Source organism: Canariomyces notabilis, assembly GCF_033297395.1.
Source record: "Canariomyces notabilis strain CBS 508.74 unplaced genomic scaffold N656scaffold_13, whole genome shotgun sequence".
Taxonomy (NCBI): domain Eukaryota; kingdom Fungi; phylum Ascomycota; class Sordariomycetes; order Sordariales; family Chaetomiaceae; genus Canariomyces; species Canariomyces notabilis.
Window position 1 is genome coordinate 269,792 of NW_027041835.1, and position 22,991 is coordinate 292,782.

A 22,991-nucleotide genomic window follows, 5' to 3' on the forward strand; every position below is an offset into this window, starting at 1 on the left:
ACAAGACAGGCTTAGCGGGCATGCAGTTTATCGATACCAGTGTATCATCGACCTCGTATCCTCCTCTCAGGAGCATGCATTACACTAGACTACGAAGGTAAAGGTTGTCTTCTGTTGTCCGTGCGCTATTGGTCTTCACTAGAAAGACAAAGGAACAGACGCGAAGGGCTTCCTTTGTCCAGTGACTGCGAGTCTCGGTCAAAACAATAGCCGCGCTTGGATGGTGTGGCTCCAATATTAATTGGACAGCTTGCGAGTGTCAGGCGCATTTATTGTTGCGCGCCGCATGTCAGTATTCCAGGATTCTACCTTAGGCTGTGGCGCGCTCTGCATGCACACTGCGCAGGCTGTCCAGTGCTGGTTGGCAAAGCCGTCCTGTTTCGAGACTGCATATGCAGAGAAACGCAGAACGTGTATCGAAGGCGCATCCCATCACATACACCATACGATATTCATGTTTCATTGCACCGTCGGTGGTATCTGCGTCGTCACAGCGGTGACACTACTACTACTGTATCGACTGGGATTACCTAGTTACATGCCCGCTGCGTATCGTAGTGTATATTGGACGGTGCGGGAGGATCGAACCGACGCTGGGCCGGGCTTCCAGAGGTTTGGGGAAGGGGAGATCATAAAGCAAGACCCCCGACGATAAGATGGCCACGAGTTCTCCGGTTCCGTAGTGGAGATCAAACTCGCTAGCGGGCGCATCACGGGAAGCAAAGGTTTGGAAGCTTTGACCCTTTCATAGTGTTGCATCAGTACACTATCGCAGACCTACCTTAGTTGCCAGGCCAAGGATCAGACGGAATAGGGTCTGATGTTGTCTTTTGAGCTTTTGGTGCTGAGATAATTAGGGGGAAGGGTGCAGGATGGCAGGCTCGATCGAGGTCAATTTTTAGGCTTCCAATCGCCTAACTTGTGCTGTGGAACCCGCCAAGTGTAAAGGCCAACTTTCCCGAAGCCGTTTTCCATTCATTCTCTTACCGGCTCAAGTCTGAAAGTCCACGGGACAAAGTACGTTACCTAACTGCACCGAGATATGGCTCAACAATGCGAGACACTCTCATAAGGCGCTCTGCAATGGCGATGCCGTCGTCTGCCAACAGCAAAAGTGCCTTGCGGCCTTTGCCTCTTGGGGGCCAGGCCATTTTCGGCATGGACAGCCGGGCTTCCAGACTCTTTCTGTCAGGTGTCCGTGGCTTCTGGGAGACATCGCCTACCTGGCACCATTGCAGCCACACCCGGGGCATGGCTGCAAGCACTACAGTGGAACTTCCAGTTCCGCTCGATCCATGGCACAATTCACAAAGGCGGGAGCGAGATATGTATTCGCGATCGACTGACAATTCTACTCTCGCCCCGTTAGACATCTACAGGTGGACAGCATATGATATGTAGCTGGGCAGCAGGAGGCATTCGGGTATATCTCTACTCAAGGTCTCTCTCCCCTCGCTGGCTTGCCCCTGGCGGGAAACACAGACCTTCTGCCAGGAACCCCCAAACACGGTGGACAAGCCAAGCCTCACGCCCCTTCCCCACTCTGCGGCCCTGGGGTGCACCATCGTCATTCTCCCCTCCCTATCACGGTTGCATCAGGCTCGGCCATCCTTGCTCGTGCAGCGCAGGCGAGCAACCCGGGATTGTTCGCTTCTCTCTTCGATGGCGTACAACGGAGGCTGCTGTTGGACATTAATATCCGCCATTGGCGCTGGTTCCGCCGACAATTGTGCTGTTTACTTCTTGGGTGCTGCTAGCCTTGCATCTCTGGCGACTCTGCGCCGACCAACCCGTCGCAGGAGTTGAAGCATGACACGCAGTACTAATCAACGTTAGGACGTGATGCAGCGGGCCAGGGCCCCCTCTCTCTTGCTCACCGGCACCCAGAAATCCTTCCTCGGTGCCACAGCGTTTTGTACATGACTACGAATACATATTGAACGTTATGCGCACAGTATTAGCCGCTGCTTCTCGAACCCGGTCCCGCTCATTGACTGGCCAGACCGGCACCAGCGGAGGAGTTACCCACCTACAAAAACAAGGTCCAACTTGCACGAGACGGAACCACATCGGCGGCCATGTTGAACGAGAATATCATATTTCTCTAGGATCACCCACGCAAGACGAGCCAAAGAAAGGGGCCACGACACCCTGCGCCGCTGGTCATCGACGTTGGCATTAATAGTTAATACCGACTCTGATGGCTCGGAGCGGACGACAGCCTTATCAGTCACTTCTACCCATCCTCTTCCGGCGCCGTTGCCCTGCGTTATAGCAGCATCTCATTCGTTCACATCTGCTTTGCAAGCTGCGCCGATCACCATGCCGAGCATCTTCGGGAAATCTGGCTCCACTACCGGCCGTGCCAAGCCCGGGCGCAAATCGATCCGGGGCACCATTTCCGGCCCGATACCGATCTCCAGCACATTGGGCGAAGAGGAGTTTCCGATGCGGAACGCAGCGCCAACCACAGCGGTAACAATTCCCGATGACGAGATACCAACATGGAAACAAGGGCACCCCGTAGGAACGCCTCTGCCACCGGAGGAGCCCGCACCATCCTCTCAGGACCAGGGCGAGGCGGAGGCCAACCAGGAGCTCCCAGAGCAGCAAAGCCAGCTACCTCGCGACGGTGAAGATAGCCATAGCGGTACAAACGAGCGCGATCAGGAGCAAGGAGCACGACTTGACACTACTGCCGAGACACCGGTTTCAATAGGGGGTTCCGGGGGCAGCCGCACGGACCTCGCACGGGACAGTCAGCCGGAACCTCCGTCCAGTCCGCCGCCGCCACCTCCGACCGGGCCAAGCCCACCGACCGGGAGCCCCGCTTCTCGTGTCGCATCGCACGCCACATCGCGCCCAAAATCACCATCACACCCCTACAGATCCTCTCCTCGGAGGAGCTCTCCGCTGGGGGCATCGCCCTCAAGGGTATCTCCACCGGCACGGAGAGCTACTAATCCCGCGCTGAGCGCGGCCAGATATTCCATGATAAGCGACTCAAACAGCAAGAAGACGAACCAGAGTATAGATTCTCCGCAACGGAAGAAGTCAACGCTGCGATCTGCCCTTGGCAGGCTGTTCGGGCGTGGCAGGAAGAAAAACGGCACGGGAGATCCAAATCCCAATGCCAGACCGGGGCGCGACGCTGATCCTTTAAGCCCGCCCCAGCATCGAAGCGTAAGCCGTCGTCGACTCCGTGTATCAGAGCCTGGTAGGACTATTGTTACTAACTCTAAGCTGACCCAGGACCCCACTGCGCTGAGTAGACCAGGCCAGCGATCGCCCAAGCGCTCGGCCTCGGTTCCCATAAACGAGCTCGACCGTCCTCTCCGGTCCCACTCTATCGGCCCCGACGACATCATGGCCATTGAGAGTGCGCGCAACTCGCTGCAAGCTGAGGCTACTGGATCCGGATCAAGCACGGCAGCCGGAGCCCGAAGGCGCGCTGCTACCACCAGCCGTATGTTCCTGCGGCCGCAGCTGCGTAACCGGGAATGGGGGGCGGGATTGTCGCCGCGCCCGGCCAGTGCGCACGGCCGCGGCAGCCGGCTCAGCGGGCGGGCCGACCCTGAGGATCCAAACGAGATTGGTCGCGCCATCACGAGCGACAGCGGCAGTGGGCTGCGGCGCCGTTCTAGGAGTCTCTCTGGGCTGCAAGATCTCACCGGCGCTCGGCCCGCCGGCCGTCGGCGGAGCGACGAAATACGATACTGGCGCGAGTCGTACGATCCCGGATTCATGTCTCCCATGTCTTCAAACGTGCAAGAAGATATTGATGACACAGGCATGGCGGATATGAGTCCCCCGGAGAGTCCTAAAGCCGAGGCGCCACCCAAAACGCCGCCTCAGCCCTTCAATTTTGGCCTGTTGTCGAAGGAGATGATAGGGATGAAGATAACGCATGCCGCCAACATGGATGCTCGTCTCGACAATCTCGAATCCCGCACTCTCACGCTGGAGGGGATAGTCGACCAGTTGTGCCACGCGATCCCAGGCACTAGGAAGCCCGTTTCCGGCTCCTCGAGGCAGCAGACCGAACCATTGTTCCGGAAGGAATCTCACCCGTCGTTCGCCTTCACTACTGGGGTTCCGCCTCCGATTCCCGCCATCTATCACCCCCTACCAACGGATTCCAAGGAAATCGCCCGGCCGGGGAGTTCACGGAGATCCCTGGAAACCGATACACACTCTCAGGTATCCTTTGGAGAGGCGCCGACATTTGTTGGATCTCTTCGGCCGCCTTCGTCTCCCGCGCCAAAGCCCCGTCCGTCTGCCGAAGCATCGCCCGCTCCTTCACAAGTGGGCCGCCCCTCATCGAACTCCACAGTGCGCGGCGCTTCGAGCATGCCCACCATGGGCCGCGAAGCTGACGGCGCGTCCAAGGAGGATCTAGTCACGCAGCTACGGAAGGAGCTGGAGGCGGAACGGGAAGCCCGTCGAGCGCTCGAGTCGCAAGTCAAGAAACTGACAGACCGCCTCAAGTCGCTGTCCACAACCGTGTACGCTATGGTGAGAGGTCCTTCCGAGTCCCGATCGTACGAGCGGCTGGCTCCCTCGGCAAGTCAACCTTCGCCGCGGTTTGTGGCATCCAGCTCGTTGCTAGTATCCCAGCAGCCGCAGGAACAGCGCTCTGTCTTTGAGACGGATGAAGACGACGATGAGGGGACCGATGCGATAGCCAAGAACCAGGGGGCCAAGACGGATCCGCGAGAGGAGGGCGAGTTGAACGAAGACGACTTTCAGACGCCGAGAGAAGATTGGCCGAATCCGTTGGCCTATGGCGCGTTTGGCGAAGAGCTCAGGCCGGATGACGACGAGGATGATGACAACGAGGGCGACGAAGACGACCCGAAGCGGAAGAAAGCGGCCAGGACGCTGAGTCTGAGCCAGCTTACTCTGGGCAAAGGCCAGCGAGTACGGATATAAGAGCACTTCCACACTGTGATGGGGAGGCGCCATGACTGGATTTGAAACTTCGTTCCACGACGCACGCCGCCCGCCATGTTGACCGAATTGGGCGTATCCGCCCCTTTTTGGCCCGGCGCGCATTTCCCAGAAGATTTCCCCCCTTTTTACATCTGCATTTGTTTTTACGGCTTCATGATATCCTCGTTCCCCGTACCAGTTAATTAACAATCTGGGATATTTTGATGATCTGCATCTGTCGTGACCCGGGTGGTCTTTGGAAGTTTGCATCACATAGCGGCTGACGCATTGTTCTAGTTGTTTATCACTTTGTGGTTCTTGCTACGCTTCAAACCTTGTGTTCACTGTACATTGAATACCCTTTCCTCAGCATATACAAGCAGGGACGGTCTGGTTACCTTATCTACTTAGTTTCACTCACTGGGTTGGCTATTCTACTTTCATCGCACTTAATGGTGCTGCTGCTGTATGGTAGTGTCGGGCATATCATATGTTGTTTCCGTCCAATACCTTGTCAACCCACTCCCCAGGCAGAAGATCGACTTGATACAACTCTGGCACTCCTGTCCGGTCCTTCGGCTTACTGATGATTGCGAGCCGGAAAGGCGATGCTCAGATTACAAGCTCCTTGTGACACCAGACAGTTGACTCCCGCCCTAAAGATGTCAACCGATCCGGCTTTGGCCAACTAAATGGAGTCGATTCCCCATGGCGAAGGAGGTTTGAGGATATCAAGTTATTCCGAGTCTACAAGACAGAGATACAAAAACGCGCGGATGGGCCTAGACAGGAGGAACCACAGACCGTGGTCCGTATGTTTAATATAAGGAGGAAGGAGACGTGATTTGAAGCTTCCGTCTGTATAACACGGCTACCATCCTCGAACTGCGCCTCGAAGGATAAACTCATACGGAAGTTCCAGATCTTGGACGAAGTCTCCACCGCAACTACATTGAATCTAGGCTGGACTTGTGCTTGGGATCGATTGAGTGACTGATACCGGGCCAAGGGATCCTTCGTTCAGCTTTCAAGCGGAGACTAACGTAATTCCAGGCAACCTGCTATAAGCCTGTTATACAAAAAAGGTTTCCAATGAGATGGGACAGCTCACGTTGTGCCTGGCTCGCTTCAGAGCCTCGTGAGCAGCCAAAGCAGGGCTAGCTGCGTGTTCAATGGAGTCGATCAGGATCTTTTGCTGGTTGCATGTGAAATTGGTTTGTATGTATGTAGAACGTCGATTTTTACCCTCTTGACAGGCTATCCCTACTTGCATTTCTGGCCCCAACCCTTGACAGACTAGTACGGATGTAACATCACTAAACCCAACCAACAACCTGCTCACTAATAAAAAGGGAAGCGAGCCTCACGTTAATGCTGTCCATTCTTCTATCATACCGCCCTCTGCAAAGAAGAGGTAGGAAACAACTTCCGCGGCAGCTTTTGTATGTCCACCATGGCAACCATGTGGTTGTCACTGGCAGTCACGACGGCCATTGTCGCAGTTTGGTTGTATCGGGTCAACCGCGCATTCCGAGCTGTCCCAGAAGAAGCTGCCAGGGCCTCACCCCGTCGTTGGACCAAGAATGAGCTTCGCGAAACCTACGAGCGCCTGAAGAAGAAACCGCTCGACTTTACCAAGAACATCCCGCCACGCTTAGACCGGCGCTACATTGTCGTTGGCGGGTCAGGTGTGTTACCTCCAGCCCCTAAGCTGAACTTGATATGCTAACTACCGGACAGGCCTCGTGGGCGGTGATGTACGAAACACCCTTCTATGAACTGACTGAACGCCCTAGAAGGGTAAAGGGATATATGGCTGACACCGCAGCTCAGCTTGTCTTGCAATTGCTCCGCCGAGGGCAGACCCCCGAAAGCATCCGTATTGTCGACTTTGTGCCACTGAATCGGTCGGATATGCTCAACGTGGCAGCCGGCTGTGACTATGTGAAAGCCGACATCGCGTCTCGATCGTCCGTAGAAGAAGCCTTCAGCAAGCCATGGCCCAAGTCTGTCGCTGAGAATCCCCTAACAGTATTCCACAGTATGTATTGTACCGACAACATAGTCATTGTTCCCTGCACTGACATTGGCATTTAGTTGCCGCCCTCGTAAGGCCACAGGAGCGGAGCCCTCTCATCTATGACCGAATCAGCCGCATAAACCGGGATGGCGCTGTGAACGTCATGGAAGCCGCGCGGGCTGCCGGTGCCGACATTTTTATTGCCACCTCATCTGCCTCCGTTGGTATCGTCCCGCCGAACTTTTGGATTTGGCCATGGCAAAGCACGCCGGACAGGTACTTGCAAGTCGTGACCGAGAAAGACTTTGATGCACCGCTGCGTGCCCCCCATCTCTTCTTCTCGAACTGTAGGCGTTGGCCACCGCCCCTTCTATTTGCAGGACACGAGGCTAAACTTTGATCACAGACGCCCGTTCCAAGGCCGAAATGGAACGCGCCGTCTGCGGCGCCAACCAGGAGGGCTTCCGCACCGGCACCATCCGCCCAGGCAACCCCATCTACGGCCAAAAGACCGACCCCGTTCTTGGAATCTGCCTGCGCCAGGGGGGCTCCGCATCATGGATTCCCCACGTAGTACAGTGAGTCGTCCCCCACTCACGTCCCCCTATTCCCTGGGTTGTCCCCAACCACCTGACCAACCATCCAACTCGACAGGAACTGGGTCAACTCCCGCAACGTCTCCCTTGCCCACCTCCAGTTCGAAGCCGCCCTTGCCAAGACGGATCAACCCATGCCCCGCTGCGCGGGACGGACCTTCATTGTGACCGACCTGGGCCCGCCCATCACTTTTGCCGATGCCTATGCCGCCATGGCCGAGCTGTCCGTCACGCCGACCTCGGTGACGATCGTGCAGGCCCTGCCGCTGCTGCTGATGGCCCATATAGTCGAGGCTTGGTGTCTGCTGCTGGCCCGCTTCCCCTTCCTGACTAAGTGGCTGGGCTGGCGCGAGCCGTCGGGCCAGGTGCACTTCCTCCAGCCGTCCGTCTTTAGCGTGTCGATCCACACCATCGTCGACGACAGCCTCGCTAGGAAGCCGGTCGAGCAGGGCGGGATCGGGTACAAGGGCGTCTGTACCACCCTCGAAGGCGTGTGCCAGCAGCTGGTGGAGTGGAACATGGAGCAAGAGCATGAGCGGATCACCGGGCAGGGGAAGTTGGGCAAGGCGGCGATGACGGTCAAGGGTGTTGCTGCGTGAGGCGGGTTTCTTGGTCTCTGAGATGCTTTGTTTAAGGGGTGCCGAGGGACTGGCTGTGGCTTGATAAGCGGAGACGGCTGGTTCAGCGTCGCATTTGTGAGAGGCGATTTGTGGGCCGAGTTGTCGTGTGATATGTCATATGCGCAGGGAGTTCGCAACCTGGGTGGATGCGTCTGTTTGTCTCGAGACCTCTTAGATCCTCCGCTGTAGGACGGCTGATCCCCTACTGTCCACACTTGTGAACCATCATATGTGAGATCAAGACAGGCGAGCGACGGACAAGCGATTATACCGCAATCTCGCGAACGAATCGCGCCACCACCGGAAAAGACGCTGTAATACGTGACCCTTAGGAGCCAGCTTCAATTGAGCAAGTAACCGTCCTTATGAAAACGCCAGACCGTCCAAGGGCCTATCCCCGGTCCTTGCATCGTGATTGACCTCCAGGATGCGCCCGCCTCCTCATACTCCAACTCCAACAATTCCCAGCAACATCAGCGCGTCCAAATGGAAAGCCTGGCCGGCAGAAACGGCCAACCCAACAAAAGCAACACATGGTATCATGAACGGAACGCCATAAAAATCACCGCCAAACTCCCGAGCAATGCTGAGCAACACCAACGACAACAAAAAAGAAAAGGGGAAAAAAAAATAAAATAAAATAAAAAAAAATAAAAAAATAAAAAAAAATAAATCATTTATGAGGGAGTCGGCGCTCGTTCGGCAGGAGGTAGCATCCTCCCAGCCGAATCCCTCACGGCGGCCTTGCCCTTGCCCTTCCCACTGCCGCCGCGTCGGCGCTCCTCTTCGCTATCCCACTCGGCATCCGAGCCGCGTCTCTCGTCTCCCACCAGCAGCCGCGGCTGGTCGCGCGAAGACCTCAGCATCCTGGCCCTCTCGCTATTGTTAACTCGGTGATGCCCGCCCCCCGTCTCCTCTTCCTCCTCCTCATCGTCATCAAGCAGCTCCCCCTCGGCCGTATCAAAGTCAGGCGCCTCAATCCAGTCCCTGGGCACGACGCAGGGTAAGGCAACACCGATGCTGGCGGCGCGGTTGAGCCAGGACGGGGCCGGCCGCCCCGTGAGGCGCTGGCAGAGGCGCGAGGTGAAGTGGTTGCAGTTCTTGGTCAGGAGGTTGTAGGCAGTCCCCGGAAACTCGTCCGACACGTCGCGCACGATGGCGTCGATCTCGGCCTGTGTGGCTAGCGTGAAGCCGTGCAGCATCTCGCACCGGAACGTTCCTCCGGGGGGCTCCGTCCGCGGTCGGGTCCAGTACACCCCCGTGACCCCGCGCCGGTCGTGTCCGCCGTAGGCGTACTCTTTGCCGTTGATCACGACGCCTGAGTGGAGTAGTGAGGTGCCTAGGAACCAGAGGGTTGAGGAGAGGCGGCCTGGAGGGAGGAGATCGTAGACGTGGATGGTTATCTCGGTCTTTTGGAGCGACAGGGTCGAGCGGTGTGACCGTGCTGGCCTTTGGGCTCTTTGGGAAGGCATTGCGGTAAATGGCTAAATACCTAGTAGGGAGGTGCTGTGGTACGAATAGCGTGGTCGTGAGTTTGCGGCCGCAGGAGATGCAAGGCTAAAGTGCGTGCATCGATTGATGCTTTCGCGCCTGTTGGATGATTGAGATGACGTCGGTATTTTTACCTTCGGCCCAGGACAAAGGTAGCGTACAGTTTCGGCAAGGCAGGTTCGGTGTTCCAGGGGTTAGCAGTAGCCTCGACAAAGTTATGAGAGACAAAACGCTTGACTCGCGGTTCAGTAGAGACCGCATGTACTTAGGGATTCCGGAGAGTTTCCGAGACTGTTCCCTATGTCGGGTGTATCAGCTTCGATCTAGCTCGATTATCCCAGGCAACGGTGTGCACTGATGGCTCTAAGAAGAGCGCGCGCGACAAGGACTCAGCGCATGTGCAAAGGGTTAGGGTTAGATATTGGCGAATCAGATTCTCCTTGACCCACCTGCTTTGATTAGATGGAAAAAGCTTTTCCAAGTCAAGATGGAAGCTCAGATATTTTTGATCAATACATGAAGGTTGACGACATCTGATTCCATAAGACTGGAATTTGCCAACCCAGGATACCAAGCGCTACTCCGTAGACATTTGCTTGTCTGCGGTAGTAGTCGCGTCCACTGAAGCTTGACGCGACGGCTTCCGCTCTTCGCACTGGTTCTTTTCTCTTCGTGAAACCCCTCTTTCACCCCGCAGCTGGTTGCTCTGCATTTTTTCCCAAGCCAGTGCTTGACTGCACCTACATCTACCTCCCCGCCCGCCACTACAGCAAGCGAAGGACTCCCAGAATGCCTCCCAAAAAGGCCAAGGAGGAGGAGAAGATCCTTCTGGGCCGTCCCGGAAACAACCTCAAGAGCGGAATCGTGGGTTTGCTCTGATGGCATTCTGCTCGCAATTGTGCGACGACGCTGACCTGCTCGCGCGACCAGGTTGGGCTGGCAAACGTTGGCAAGTCCACGCTCTTCCAGGCCATTACAAAGTGCAACCTGGGGAATCCTGCAGTATGCATTGACCCTGTTCAGGCATCACGAGGATCGCCGTCGCTGATTCGCGCCCTAGAACTTTCCCTACGCCACCATTGACCCTGAGGAGGCCCGTGTCATCGTCCCTGATGAGCGCTTCGACTGGCTGTGCGAGAAGTACCAGCCAAAGTCGCGGGTGCCTGCCAATCTCACCGTCTATGATATTGCTGGCTTGACCCGCGGTGCCTCAACAGGCGCCGGTCTCGGCAACGCTTTCCTCTCGCACATTCGGGCCGTCGACGCCATCTTCCAGGTTGTGCGGTGTTTCGATGATGCCGAGATCATCCACGTCGAGGGCGATGTCGACCCGGTCCGCGATCTCAACATCATCAGCGAAGAGTTGAGGCTTAAGGATATCGAGTTTGTCGAGAAGGCGCTCGAGAACCAGAAGAAGAAGACTCGCCAAGGTGGTCAGAGTCTGCAGATGAAGCAATGGAAGGAAGAGGAGGCTACAATTGAAAAGGTCCTCGCGTGGCTCAAGGACGGCAAGGATGTCCGCAAGGGGAACTGGAGTCCCAAAGAGGTAAGTTGCGTCAATCTCACCCGTTTTCAAATTCACACCCATGTCCTATGATGATAAAGGGCCCATGGCCCGATCTTATAACCCAGCTCGTCGAATGCACTGCATATTGAGATAGAAACCCCGTTCTGAATCATTTATTCCACAAACTCCGTGTCACCGGCTTACGGTTGCTTTCCCTGTGCTGACTTGCTTCCAGGTCGAGACCATCAACCCCTTGTTCCTCCTAACGGCGAAGCCCGTCGTCTTCCTCGTTAACCTCTCTGAGAAGGACTATATTAGGAAGAAGAACAAGCATCTTCCCAAAATCGTTGAATGGGTTAACCAGAATGCCGAAGGGGATCCCATTATCCCCCTCTCTGTCTCATTTGAGGAGCGGTTAACGCGGTTCGCGACCGAGGAGGAGGCCAAGGAGGAGTGCAAGAAGGTCGGCGCCGATTCGGCGCTGCCCAAGATCATTATCGCCATGCGCAAGGCGCTGAACCTGGGGAGCTTCTTCACCACCGGCCCTGATGAGGTCCGGCAATGGACTATTCGGAACGGTACCAAGGCGCCGCAAGCAGCCGGTGTCATCCACAGTGATTTCGAGAAGACCTTCATCCAGGCCATTGTGTATAACTACAAGGTACTCAAAGAGCTTGGTGACGAGGCCGAGGTCAAGGCAAAAGGCAAGGTCCTGACCAAGGGCAAAGACTATGTTGTCGAGGACGGTGACATCCTGCTGATAAAGGCAGGCGCTGCCAAGGGCTAGGTTACGCAAAAACAATGATATGAGGTTCACGAGACATGATCGACTATTGCAAGCTTGAGCTCGTGAAACCATCCTAGAACTGGAGACTAACTTCATCAGACCATACGGACCAACGGCTGGGTCAAAGGCGCTGAGTGTGTCTTGTTGGTACTTGTTGGTAAGCTCTGAGAATCCACGTACACCAAATGGTTGTTGAGGAATGTTGCAAACGGGCCTAGCCTACCTGACGCTTGGTGGATTCCTAAGGTATGATGTGATGTCAACAATGGGCCATTGACGATTGGGATATGGGATATAGCACTCCGTTCTTGGAACAGAAGCCTCAGCAAGCAATCCCTCCTGACAGTGTAGGGCCGTTTGTTTATGGACAGCTGTTCTCTAGACATACGAATAGCAATATACATGTAGGTAAGGTAGGTTAATGTGACCGCCCTGTTTTTATGCCCCTCCTTCACCTGCCGAGATTTGTGCATCATCAACTTTAATTGGAAATTGATAACAACTTAAAACGTTCCTTAGCCCTGCGCACGGTGCACCCGACAGACAGCTTGCAGCTGCGTGAGCTCTCGCAGCAGATCCCTGTCTGCCTGTTCCTGTCCTGCTCCTCGGCCAGTTGAACGCCACTGGCAGAGGCAGAGCTTCCACTCTTCCAGATGCGCCCAACACCGTAACACGACAAGAAACATCGAATTCTCTACATGCTAACATACCTGGTACTGTCTCCGAAGTCCCAGTGTCAGTGCAGTTCTTCGCCTTCACTTGTATAAGCGCTCCGAAACAAGCTTAATCACGTTCCCGTCCAAGCTGCAAAGTCTCGCAGCAGATTGCGTCACGTTGCGCACCCGCGTCTGAGTGCAGGCCGATTATCCATTATCAACCGGTTATCAATTCTGGAGTTGAAGACACGACAACAAGATCGGTTGCATGAGTCGCGCTCTCGACAACCGCCAAATGGTGGCTACATCTTCACCAAACCCCCACAGATAGGAGTTGCGAAGCGAGTCGAATGAATGCAACCCCTAAACCCATTCCTGAGCGCTTTCTCAAAGAGCCCCATCCTCTCCCAGTGCCTGCCGCCCCAACAGCACATCCTCCTTGTCCCGACCGCCGATGTCCTGCTCAACTCCCGCGACGTCGAGACGGGCGCGCCCCTGGTGGCCTCCATAGCTTCCGATGAGTTCCTGGGAAGCCACGTCCTGCGAATTCCCGTGCCAAAAGCCCAACCGGCCGGGGGGAGGGATGCTGCGCAGAATCTGCGCGAGATGCGTGGGAAACCAAAGGTGTATAGCACTGTGAACGGCAGGAGTCTGGTCATCAAGGATAACAGCATCTACACCAACAAGGGTACTGCGACCCCTGCCTTCGATGGGCCAGTGGAAGCGAAGACGCTGACCTCTCTATTCAGGTTTCAAATCGCTGGCCCAGGCCAACATCCTCCACGACGTTATATGGTACCCCGACACGCTCGACCCCCGACCCCTGTTGATCTACTACATATCGCGCCCGCTGGTAGGATCATGGGAGGAGGTTAGGATTCCTCCTGCTGTGCTCCCCCCGAGCGAAGGATCCGGCCGCCAGCTCAAGGCAACCCCCGAGACTCGGGACCCCTCTGGCTCGCCAAGGAAAAAGGATATCCGAAGCTTTCATGAGCTCCTCAACCACTTTCCCGCGATTGCCAAGCAGATGCAGGCCGGCCTGGAGAAGCTGTTTCGCGAATTCACACAGGTATTCGAACGGCCGCTACCTCCTCCACCATCGGCCAAGGATATCCCCGACCCGGAGCCTGAGGGGCCGATAACCGCAGCCGCAAAGAGGGCGAGGTCAGGTAGCGATGTCAGTGTTGATGCTAGCGCAGCCGAAGGCGCTAATGGGAGTCTCGCTGGAGCTGCTGATGACGAGGAGGTCATGAGGACTTCTTTGGAGACGGCCGTGACAGCCGCGATTGACTTGTTTCAAGGCGTTGACAGGCAGCAGCTCTCGCTGCTGGCTGCGACTACTGATCTGACAGGTTCGGTCGTCGAGCGGCTCATCGAGCGCTACATCGCCGAGAATGTGCATCACCTCTTATTCCCTCGCCTGGCTGCGCTCCGGCGGCAGGATGACCTTGAACTGGAGGCAAAAATCAGACAGATGGACTTTATCGACATCTCGCAGCTGGGGATCGTCATCGACGGTGGTAATCGTGCTAAACGCGATTTGGTCAGCAGGCTGGGGCGTGCCGTTGAAGAATTCCGGAAGATGCCCAATGCGACCTCCCCGCAGGAGATGATGGAAATTCTGCTCTCCACTACCAAAGCGGCAATCCAGTTCACAGACGCGCCGCAACCAGGAGAACCACCGGGACCATCGTCCGAGAAACCGGTCATGACAGTCAATGCGGACACATTGGTATCGCTGCTTCTATATGTTGTAATAAAAGCACAAATCAAGCACTTGCAAGCGAGGCTCACCTACGTTCGGCACTTCATCTTCATTGATGACGTCGACAGCGGCGAGATGGGGTATGCTCTCAGCACTTTCGAGGCAGTCTTGTCATACCTCGACCGCGAGTCCGGCGGTCTACGAAGAGCCAGTCGTCGGAACAGGGCACTCTGGGACGCAGTGTCGAAAGGAGACATTTCCGAGCTGAAGAAGATCATGGAGCCGGATGAAGATGCTATAGAGGACGATCCTAATGTGTTTGGATCCTCTTCCCGGCGTCCCTCATCCAGCGGCTGGAGCTTCACAAACGGATCGTTGAGGCGGTCTTCCTCGAATTTTACTGCCTCGGAAACATTCTCCATGGGGTCGGGACTGAGTCACGTATTCCCCTTCCAGAACGGTGCAGACACAAGCGCAGATGACGGGCCCATACCGCCAGTTAAACGAACAAAGAAAGTGGCCATGGACACTAGGAGTATGTCCAGTGGTTCGGAGATTTCGTTTCGGTCGATGCCCCTGAGCCTCGGCACTTTCGCGAGTGCAATTGAGGGGGACACGTCCATTGAGCGCCTCGCTCAGACTCAGGATGCATCTGGGGAGTCGGTTGTCATGATGGCTATCCAAAATAGACGACCAGTGGCCCTGAGGTATTTGCTTTCGCTGCGGCAGTACTACCCAGCAAAGGTCATAATGGACGATCAAAACAATGAAGGCACCACGCTGTTCAGTGCTGCGGTCCAGCTGGGTGATGAAACCATTGTCAACATGGTCCTCGACTTCTTGTTGGATTCAGCAGACGACAGCAAGATCCGGGACTACCTAGCCATTCAGGACACCTGGGGGAGGAGTGCCGCCCATTACATGTTTCACGCCCCCTTTTTAATACAGCGTATCGGCAGGCTGCTTCCATGGCGACAAAAGGACAGGAATGGGCAGACGCCGCTCTTTGCCCTCTGCCGGTCTTATGATCACCCAAACTACCACACAATGGTTGAGGAAGCGCTGGAAGCGGCTACTAGGAGCCAAGGGGACGGACAGCCGCTCCATCTAGACAACCATGTGGACGTCAAAGGGAATACGCTGCTGCACATCGTCAACGATGCCAGCCTTGCTCTGCAGATTCTGCAAAAATGCGACGTCGACGTCAATGCGACGAACGAGAAGAAATTCACCGCCCTAATGCTCGCGAGCAAATATGGACGCTTTGACATGGTACGGACGCTTTTTAGTGATCCGCGGGTCGATATTGCAGCAAGGGAGGCAAGGGGTTTAACGGCGGTGGAATTGGCCAAGGACGACGAGCTGCGGAACAAGATCGATGATCTTGTGCTATTTTCGCTTAGACCTGGGCCCGACGCCCGTACGACTGGTGTCGTCCGCTCGTTCTTTGTCGAAGACGCCTCGATCCGCTTTGTGCTCAAGTCTGGGGCGCCCATTGATGAACACAACTACGCTGTCACGACCTGCCGGCGGTCCCTGACGGACTTTGAGCACCTCACCAGGCTGCTCCAGATGGAGAACCCGGCGTCGTGGATACCGTCATTGGCTGACTTGCGGTCGCCGATACAGATCCCGTCGAGGCCCAGCCGTGCGGTGCTGAAGGACCTACAAGTGCGGATGGACTGGTTCCTGAGGGTGCTGCTCGCACACCCGACGTTTTCGACGCACGAGATGCTGTGGGAGTTCTTTCTGGTCCCCGACTTACAGCTGGACATGATGGCAGAGCGCAGCAAGCTCAAGGCGGATGCACTGATGGAGAAGGTGCATGAGGAATATGAACCCGTGGAGGATCTGCGAGAGGTAGAGCAGTTTGTTGACCACGCCCGGGATATGGTACGCAGCGTTCACTTCTCAACGAGGAGCGTGGCGCGCCGAGCGAGTGCCCTGGGCAACGTAGTCAACGGTAAGCCCTTCCTCTCCTTGGCTGTCTCCCAAGGTATACTAACCTATCGAATAGACCTCTACGAGTCCTCTTACCTTCTCTCCAAATCTGTCTCCTCCCTCGCTTTCCTCCCAATCTCGCACATTTCAGCCTTCGACGCCTACGTCCGCTCCCTCGCTCCCTCCCAGTCCTCGCCATATCAAACCTTCTTCCAGGCCTTCCTCGCCCTGTACAACAACGTCGAGGCAATACTCAAAGCCCTTGCGCGCCCGCCGCAGACAATCGCAAAGATTGTCGCCGTCCGCCGCGACGCTGAGCGCAGCTACTCTTCACTCAGCCGCTCCTCGCGATGGCCGCTCGGCCTACTGGACGAGACGCGGCAGCGGCTCAACGAGGAGCGCGAGGAGAAGGCCCGCCGCAGCGAGGGCGAGGCCCAGACGCTCGCGCGCGAGCTCCGCTACGCCCAGCAGACCGTCGCCGGCGAGCTGGCCGGCTGGAGGGACATGCATGAGCGCCTCGGCAGGCGGGCCATCAAAGACCTCGCGAGGGGCATGCTTATTGCCGAGAAGGCCCGTTTGGAGGGGCTAAAAAGGGCTTTGAGGGCGGTTAGAGAGGGGGAGGGCAATGTGGATTCCTTGCATGTCGGTGGGCATAGGTATAGGCATGAGGATGGGGACGGTGCGAGAGAGCGGGTTGGGGTGGGCGGTGTTGGACGCTCACCGCTGGTTGATGGTGAAACGGCAGCGGAAGCGGAAATCGGTGAGGCTGACTGATGAAGAGTTTGGCCGAAGGGGCGGGGGGAAGTTGGTGTGGTGGGGTGGGGTGGTGGCAGGATCCGGTGAAGTGGGGAGGGGGAAGATGAAAATGCGGTGACGCGTCCGGGAAAAAGGGACGCGTCCTGGGTTGGTCCGGCGCCGAAGGCTAAACCTCGCACCTCCGGCGGGGAGTTCTGTCCGGTTCGGTGGAGAGCAGACATACACGACTTACACACCTCTTTCCCACCCCCTCCCCTCTCTCTCTCTATAGAACACGGGCGAATGTACAGGTACAGGTACAGGTACAAGTGCAATGCAGCGGCGTTGGATGGCTCGGTGTTATCTGGTAGCGGCTCGAAACAGGAATCAATCTGGACTGAACTTTACTATGCCGTACACCGGATGAATGCATAATCCTGTTTGCGAATGCGACCTAGCGTCGATGGGACGACAAGTGACGAGAAGTGATGTGTACGGCTCGGCCGGAGAGGTTAGTGACGGGGACTTCGCATCGTGTTCTGTGTAGCGTCAAGAGCCGTGACGAATAAGAGAACAGCCATTTCTCGTCCTCATCACCATGGAAGCCCTTTCTTCATACAAGACGAGACAACTCTGCGACTCCACAAGGAAGCAGAGCCACCCTCATCGGACGGTCGTTTCTTTGTCCAACGTGTGCTGCTGAGAATTCCCATCACACCCATCACTATCACATCCACATCACAATACAACTCCCCGATTTACACTAGGCAGGAAGTTGCAAAGTCCGCTGCAAATGCAGAATGCAGAGTGTGAGTCATTTCGACTTGGCAAAAAGCTGCATCTTCCCTTCCCAGGTTCTTGACTGCCGAATAGGGCTTTTCTCCAGCGTAGGCCAGGGGAGGAAGATGAAACGAAACCATTCTGTTCTACATGACGCTAAGGTTATGTGGGCTTCCATTCCCGCTCTCGCGGATTGGATGGATTGGATTGAAACATTGAAACAAAAATCGGGCCTGGAGCAAACCTCAACAGATTGCCGGATCCGAATCCCCGTCCAGCGGTGCGGGGTTTTTCTGGAAACAACTTTTTTCCAGCATCTTCCCTTTCGGACGGACACCGACATTCTGCAGATGGGCTTTTTTTCTTCATGCATGCAAAGCAGGAAAGGCAGGGTGAAAAGAGTCATAGTCGGTGGAGGTGGTTGGGATTCGGGAAGCAGGACAGCCAATCGACGGTCCGACACGCGAACTTGACAGGTGCGAGGAGCGAGCCGGCACGGACCAGCACGAAGGGGATTGGCCGGCTGGCTCAACGCGTCTTGCATCGACGAGCAGGGGCCATCGGCGTGTTCCCGGCAGCGAATGGCGGCAAGCGGCAGATCGACGATACGCGAGGTCACGGGTTCCCGCGTCTGGCTTGCGTCCTGTTCGCGCCTGAACGGCCGAGCTGGGACCGGGTCGGTCAGTACCTCACCTTGGGAGTGGCGGTTACACGATTCCTCGACCGACGAATGCCGTCCGTAATGCTATCATCTCACCTTGGACCTCTGCCTCAGGTAGGCGCCCTTATGAGGCTGTGCAGCAGGTTTGATGACGAAGCAGAGAAGCGCCCCCATCGGAAGACAGGTCTCCGAAGATTTGTTTCGTGGCCCGGAGATCGGTCTGTGTGAGGCTTAACAATTTCAGTAGGCGCCTGGCTGCTTAGTCTGATTGTTCCCAGTTCGTGTTCTTGTGTAGCAAGCGATCGGTAACCAAAATCCATTTACGGCATTGATGGCGGCTGTTTGAAGCCCTGGTCTCCCGGCTTAACTTAACAGCGCCCGGCTCTCCCTTGCTAGCGATAAACACGGCAACCACAGGTTAGCGCTTAACAAGGTACGGTAAGCGTAGCATTCCGCTCAGCTGCGCTTGACTCTGCAAGCGCCCGTTTGTTGGCGGGCCTCAACGGGCGGCTAAGGAAATGACACCCGCGCTGCCGCCCACCACCCGCGGGCTCCATCAGGCAGTTGTCCGACCAAGGCAATTTCAGTAACCGCTCGCTTCTTTCGCCAGGACACCAGATCATTCAAACCCGTTGCAAAACCCGCAAGACCCGAGCCAAGATCGAATCTAGAACTTAGATCAGCGGATGCTTCCGTCTCTGGGAGCTCTGCCTAAAATTAACTCCCGGCTCCAGGCTCGTCAACCCGTTTCGATTGTTCCCTGCGGGATTGGGCGAAATGAGGTTCAAGTAAAAGTGCAGAAAGGCAGGTGCCCAAACGCCGAGAAACCGATATGGCTGCCCAATGCTCGGTGCATGTGCTGTCGATTCGATCACCATCAAAGAAGAAACAGCCGACGGCATCATTGACCAGTTGGGTTGAAGCCTCGACAGAGCTCTAGATGTCTCAGTGGCCAATGCTTCAGTGAAGTAGGGACTCTTGCATTCCGTGGGGGAGAGGGGAGAAAGCCACAAGCGTGGCTGGCCGGCCCTCCATCACGTCTGCTCAACGGTTTTCCGTCCGCCCCGCGATCAGATGTTCGCTGCACGTCCGCCGCGAGGTGGTTGAGCGTGTCGTGGCCCGAGTCGCCAGAAAGCCGCGCCTACGCAGTGGTACCGTGGGCGGCAGCGCGCCGCCGAATGGGAAGAGCGAGCCGGGAATCGGGCATGAGTTCCCCACATCGAGGATTTGGCGCCTGGTGGACCTGGCTCGAGCCTGGGTGGGACCCTTGTGGACCGTTACTCAAAAGACAAGCCGCAAGCCGCTAATGTACCCTTGTCTCTGCTGAACCAGTGTCGTGCAAGAAATGACTCAAGATACATGCAAGTACCTGCACTCCAAGATCGGCCGAGCCAATCAAAACGCCGGATCCTGCAGCTACTTGGACTTCCTCAGAACCTCAAGCCACGTTCGAGATTTGTGTCGTTCTTCTCTCGACAGTTTGAGAGGGGTATGAGGTGAGCTGTCATGGGCGTGGAGTCGTGCATTTGCATGCATCGATCAAAAGATCAGAAGAACAGGAGCTTGGACCACTGATGGGAGCTCCCACATCCAGAGTCTCTCCTCTGCTACCTGAGTAAGAGTTCACTTGCCTTGACCCCTTCATAGATGCGCAGACATGGCCCAGAGGAAGCTTTCATTCGCTTCAAGGTTGCCGTCCGCTATTGCAGAGCCGCCCAGCATAAACCAGAAACTGACCGGGAGAGGAGTACGTACCCGCCTACCAGACTGGTCGATCCGACACTGCGGGCGCCTCTATGTGGCCACTGGTTTTGTCCTCCAATGTCCAGCGACATTGACGATTCGGGATGGGCACCATCGACCGAACGTTTCAGGTTTATTTTCACCCACTAGAAATCCAAGGCGATGTCTACCTGCAGTTCTGGTAGGCACGCCCAAGGTAGGGCGGAGAGGTACCTTCCCTCGGGTACCAATCGTATGTACATGTACAATACATACCTTGGGCCTGTCCTTCCAATCCTCTTGCCATGCCTGCCCGTTGCAGCTACCCTGTCGCTCAAGTGCTGTTCCCGCGGGACCGTAGGTGCTCCACAGCTACCTCACCCACCTCGCGCTTTCCCTTCGCGGTACACGCCCCATACCCCAACGCCATCTCCAGATTGCCGCGCCCGCGGCCAGTACTCGCTCAGCAAGTCGGCTGATGCATCCCCGGTCCGCTCGACGCGGCCACCCAGGGCCTATGGTCCTGATCTTCTCGTCTTGCTTCGAGGATAAGTATAAGCTCCCGTCCCACCTCTCGTTGTTTCCTGTTTGTCCATTCCCAGACATCCTCTTCTCAGTCCCCCGAAATCCACAAGAAAGTCTTTCTTGGGAGAGGTCGAGTTGAGACCGGTGGTTTCTTCCTTTCGTCTCTTTTGTCGTCCATACACCAACGGAGCCGGCCTCCTTCTCTTCCTTCGGAGGATTCCCCAGTACGCTAATCTGTAATCTGCTGTGCTGTGTGTCCCGAGTCGACACACTGCTTGACCAGTCGTCACAATGTCCACGTAAGTTTGATACCTCGCTAGTTTCGATCAGGCAGCCCAACAATTACTGACACCCGACTCAGTCTGGCAGCGGATGTCACATTTGACTTCACCTTCCCACCATGCGATCCCACTACCCCTCCGAGCTTCACCTTTGATCCGTCTCTTCTTGATATCCCTTTCAACCCCGGTCACGCTCGCTCCAGCTCGCATGGATCCGTCTACTCCTTCGAGTCGTCGCCCTCCGACTCGGTCACCACCGCCAGCACCCGCCGGACTACCCCGGCACGGTCACCCATCAGGACCCATGGGCCCCTTCTCCTTCCCAAGATCCGCAGTCAGGACCAGGCAATCACACCCTCAGGCGTTGCCGCCCCGGCACCCAAGCGTGTCCGGACCTCTCCCCCGCCTGCCGGTCAAAACAAGAGCGCCTTCCGGCCTACGCACACTCGCAGCCACACCAACCCGGAGACAATTTCCTTCTCATCCGCTCTCTCTTACGCCGACGATGCCAACCCCGCACCGCTGCTTTGCTCGCCCGTGAGCTTCGCCACGGATCCATCCGCCATCTACTCCAGGCGGGCATCGTCCTGCAGCCTTGACAGTGGATCAGTCAACGGCTTCGCAAACTACCAGCAAATGCCCACATACATCCCGGCGCGCGCTAGCAGTAGTCCCACCCCGCCGCCGCAACTCTCGGAGCCGTTCCTCTACCCGCAGCAGTACATGCCGCGTGCCCCTTCACCGCTGGCCGCTGCCGCCACCATCACCCCGGCCATGGCTCCCTCAACCACCCTCTACTCGTATCTCACATCGCCCAACCCGGCTCCGTCCCTGGTCCGCACCATCTCCTTCCCCCTCCGTGATCCTCACACCAAGCACTTCTGGTGGGATGTACGGCAAATTCGCCCTTGGACGGGCTTCACCGCCGCCTCGGTCCTTTCTCTTCCGGGAGCCTCGGCCTGCCTTTCTATGCCGGTATCTTCCGCCCTCCTCCCCAACCCGGTAACCACCCAGCGCCACCCGGAGACAGAGTCTGCTCTCCACGCTATCTACGCAGCCCACTATCTTCCCAAGCTCAACAACGCGCTTGCGCTATGCTCGCAGCGCCCGCTGAAGCTGTCAGTACCGTCCAAGACGGCCTCTTTGGCCGGGCACCCGGGCATGGCGACCGACTGCATGTTTGTCGGCAACGTCGCTGGCGAGTCTTCCTCGGCGGCCGCCATCTTTGGCGGGAAGCCGACGGCGCGCGTTGTCGGGTTGGTCAAGAGCTTTGACCGCTTCAACACGGGCATGCGTGTCGAGGGCAACGTCAAGCGCGTCGAGTATCTCCGCGGCCTGGCACACTTGCACCACGCCATGCGCGAGCACGGCTGCCGCTACGGCTTCATCCTCACCGAGATTGAGTTGGTGTTTGTGCGCAACGGCAACGAGACGACGCCGCACTTTGGCTACCTTGAGGTTGGCAGCGTGCAGCTGGCGAATGCGAACCCGGATGGTGTCGTCGACGGTGGCGATGTGGTCCCCGCGGACCTGGACCAAGTGCAGATGACGGCCTGCCTGGCACTCTGGGGCCTCTGCATGCTCGCCGGGGACGAGCCCATGCCCGGGAACGCGCACTGGAGGGCCGAGATCGGCGCCCCGGCCGAAGGTACCCGCCGCAAGGCCCTGCCGAGAGACGACTGGATGCCCCAGCCGCAGCTAGCTGAGAAGCGGGAGGCTAAGAGGTCAAGGGGTTGGGTGTGGCCTGAGGACGCCATTGGCAGGAGAGAGCTGGGAAAGAGGGGGATCAAGTATGGTGCTTGCTGAGCAAGGCCCTATCACAAACTTGACTGGGGCTGGGTACCCAATTGAAAACGGTTGGCATTGTGTTGCTCTTTTCGTTTTGAGATTTTACCTGGTGAGTATGCTTACCTGGATAATAACCGGTCCTGAGTTGGAGGGTCTGCGACTCGTCCACGCGAGGCCACCAGTACATAGATGGGGCCTGATGATGACGTTACGACTGGCTCGGATGATTGTCACGGTCCATTTG

At 56.7% G+C, this 22,991-nt stretch overlaps 6 protein-coding genes across 6 annotated transcripts; 5 read left to right on the plus strand and 1 right to left on the minus strand.

Moving 5' to 3' along the window:
• Positions 1-1,848: 1,848 nt before the first annotated feature.
• Positions 1,849-5,166, plus strand: N656DRAFT_125975 (uncharacterized protein). The gene is made up of 2 exons (XM_064808567.1): positions 1,849-3,183; positions 3,253-5,166. Exons 1-2 carry the CDS (start codon positions 2,323-2,325, stop codon positions 4,930-4,932), a joined length of 2,541 nt encoding a protein of 846 aa, XP_064669420.1. The 5' UTR covers positions 1,849-2,322; the 3' UTR covers positions 4,933-5,166.
• A 1,133-nt stretch (positions 5,167-6,299) lies between these two features.
• Positions 6,300-8,482, plus strand: N656DRAFT_779980 (NAD(P)-binding protein). The gene is made up of 6 exons (XM_064815287.1): positions 6,300-6,620; positions 6,673-6,689; positions 6,766-6,973; positions 7,030-7,299; positions 7,359-7,530; positions 7,607-8,482. Exons 1-6 carry the CDS (start codon positions 6,386-6,388, stop codon positions 8,145-8,147), a joined length of 1,443 nt encoding a protein of 480 aa, XP_064669421.1. The 5' UTR covers positions 6,300-6,385; the 3' UTR covers positions 8,148-8,482.
• Positions 8,483-8,497: 15 nt separating this feature from the next.
• N656DRAFT_779983 (DUF862-domain-containing protein) lies at positions 8,498-9,997 on the minus strand. Its single transcript, XM_064815288.1, has one exon. It carries the CDS (start codon positions 9,638-9,640, stop codon positions 8,846-8,848), a length of 795 nt encoding a protein of 264 aa, XP_064669422.1. The 5' UTR covers positions 9,641-9,997; the 3' UTR covers positions 8,498-8,845.
• Positions 9,998-10,411: 414 nt separating this feature from the next.
• Positions 10,412-12,339, plus strand: N656DRAFT_779984 (uncharacterized protein). The gene is made up of 4 exons (XM_064815289.1): positions 10,412-10,523; positions 10,590-10,661; positions 10,720-11,205; positions 11,402-12,339. The coding sequence occupies exons 1-4, from the start codon at positions 10,449-10,451 to the stop codon at positions 11,951-11,953; spliced, it is 1,185 nt and encodes a 394-aa protein (XP_064669423.1). The 5' UTR covers positions 10,412-10,448; the 3' UTR covers positions 11,954-12,339.
• A 252-nt stretch (positions 12,340-12,591) lies between these two features.
• N656DRAFT_779985 (uncharacterized protein) lies at positions 12,592-17,043 on the plus strand. Its single transcript, XM_064815290.1, has 3 exons — positions 12,592-13,297; positions 13,359-16,277; positions 16,332-17,043. Exons 1-3 carry the CDS (start codon positions 12,964-12,966, stop codon positions 17,027-17,029), a joined length of 3,951 nt encoding a protein of 1,316 aa, XP_064669424.1. The 5' UTR covers positions 12,592-12,963; the 3' UTR covers positions 17,030-17,043.
• A 3,926-nt stretch (positions 17,044-20,969) lies between these two features.
• N656DRAFT_769025 (uncharacterized protein) lies at positions 20,970-22,765 on the plus strand (the record flags this gene model as incomplete). The annotated part of the gene is made up of 2 exons (XM_064813669.1): positions 20,970-20,977; positions 21,040-22,765. The coding sequence occupies 2 exons, from the start codon at positions 20,970-20,972 to the stop codon at positions 22,763-22,765; spliced, it is 1,734 nt and encodes a 577-aa protein (XP_064669425.1).
• Positions 22,766-22,991: the final 226 nt, after the last annotated feature.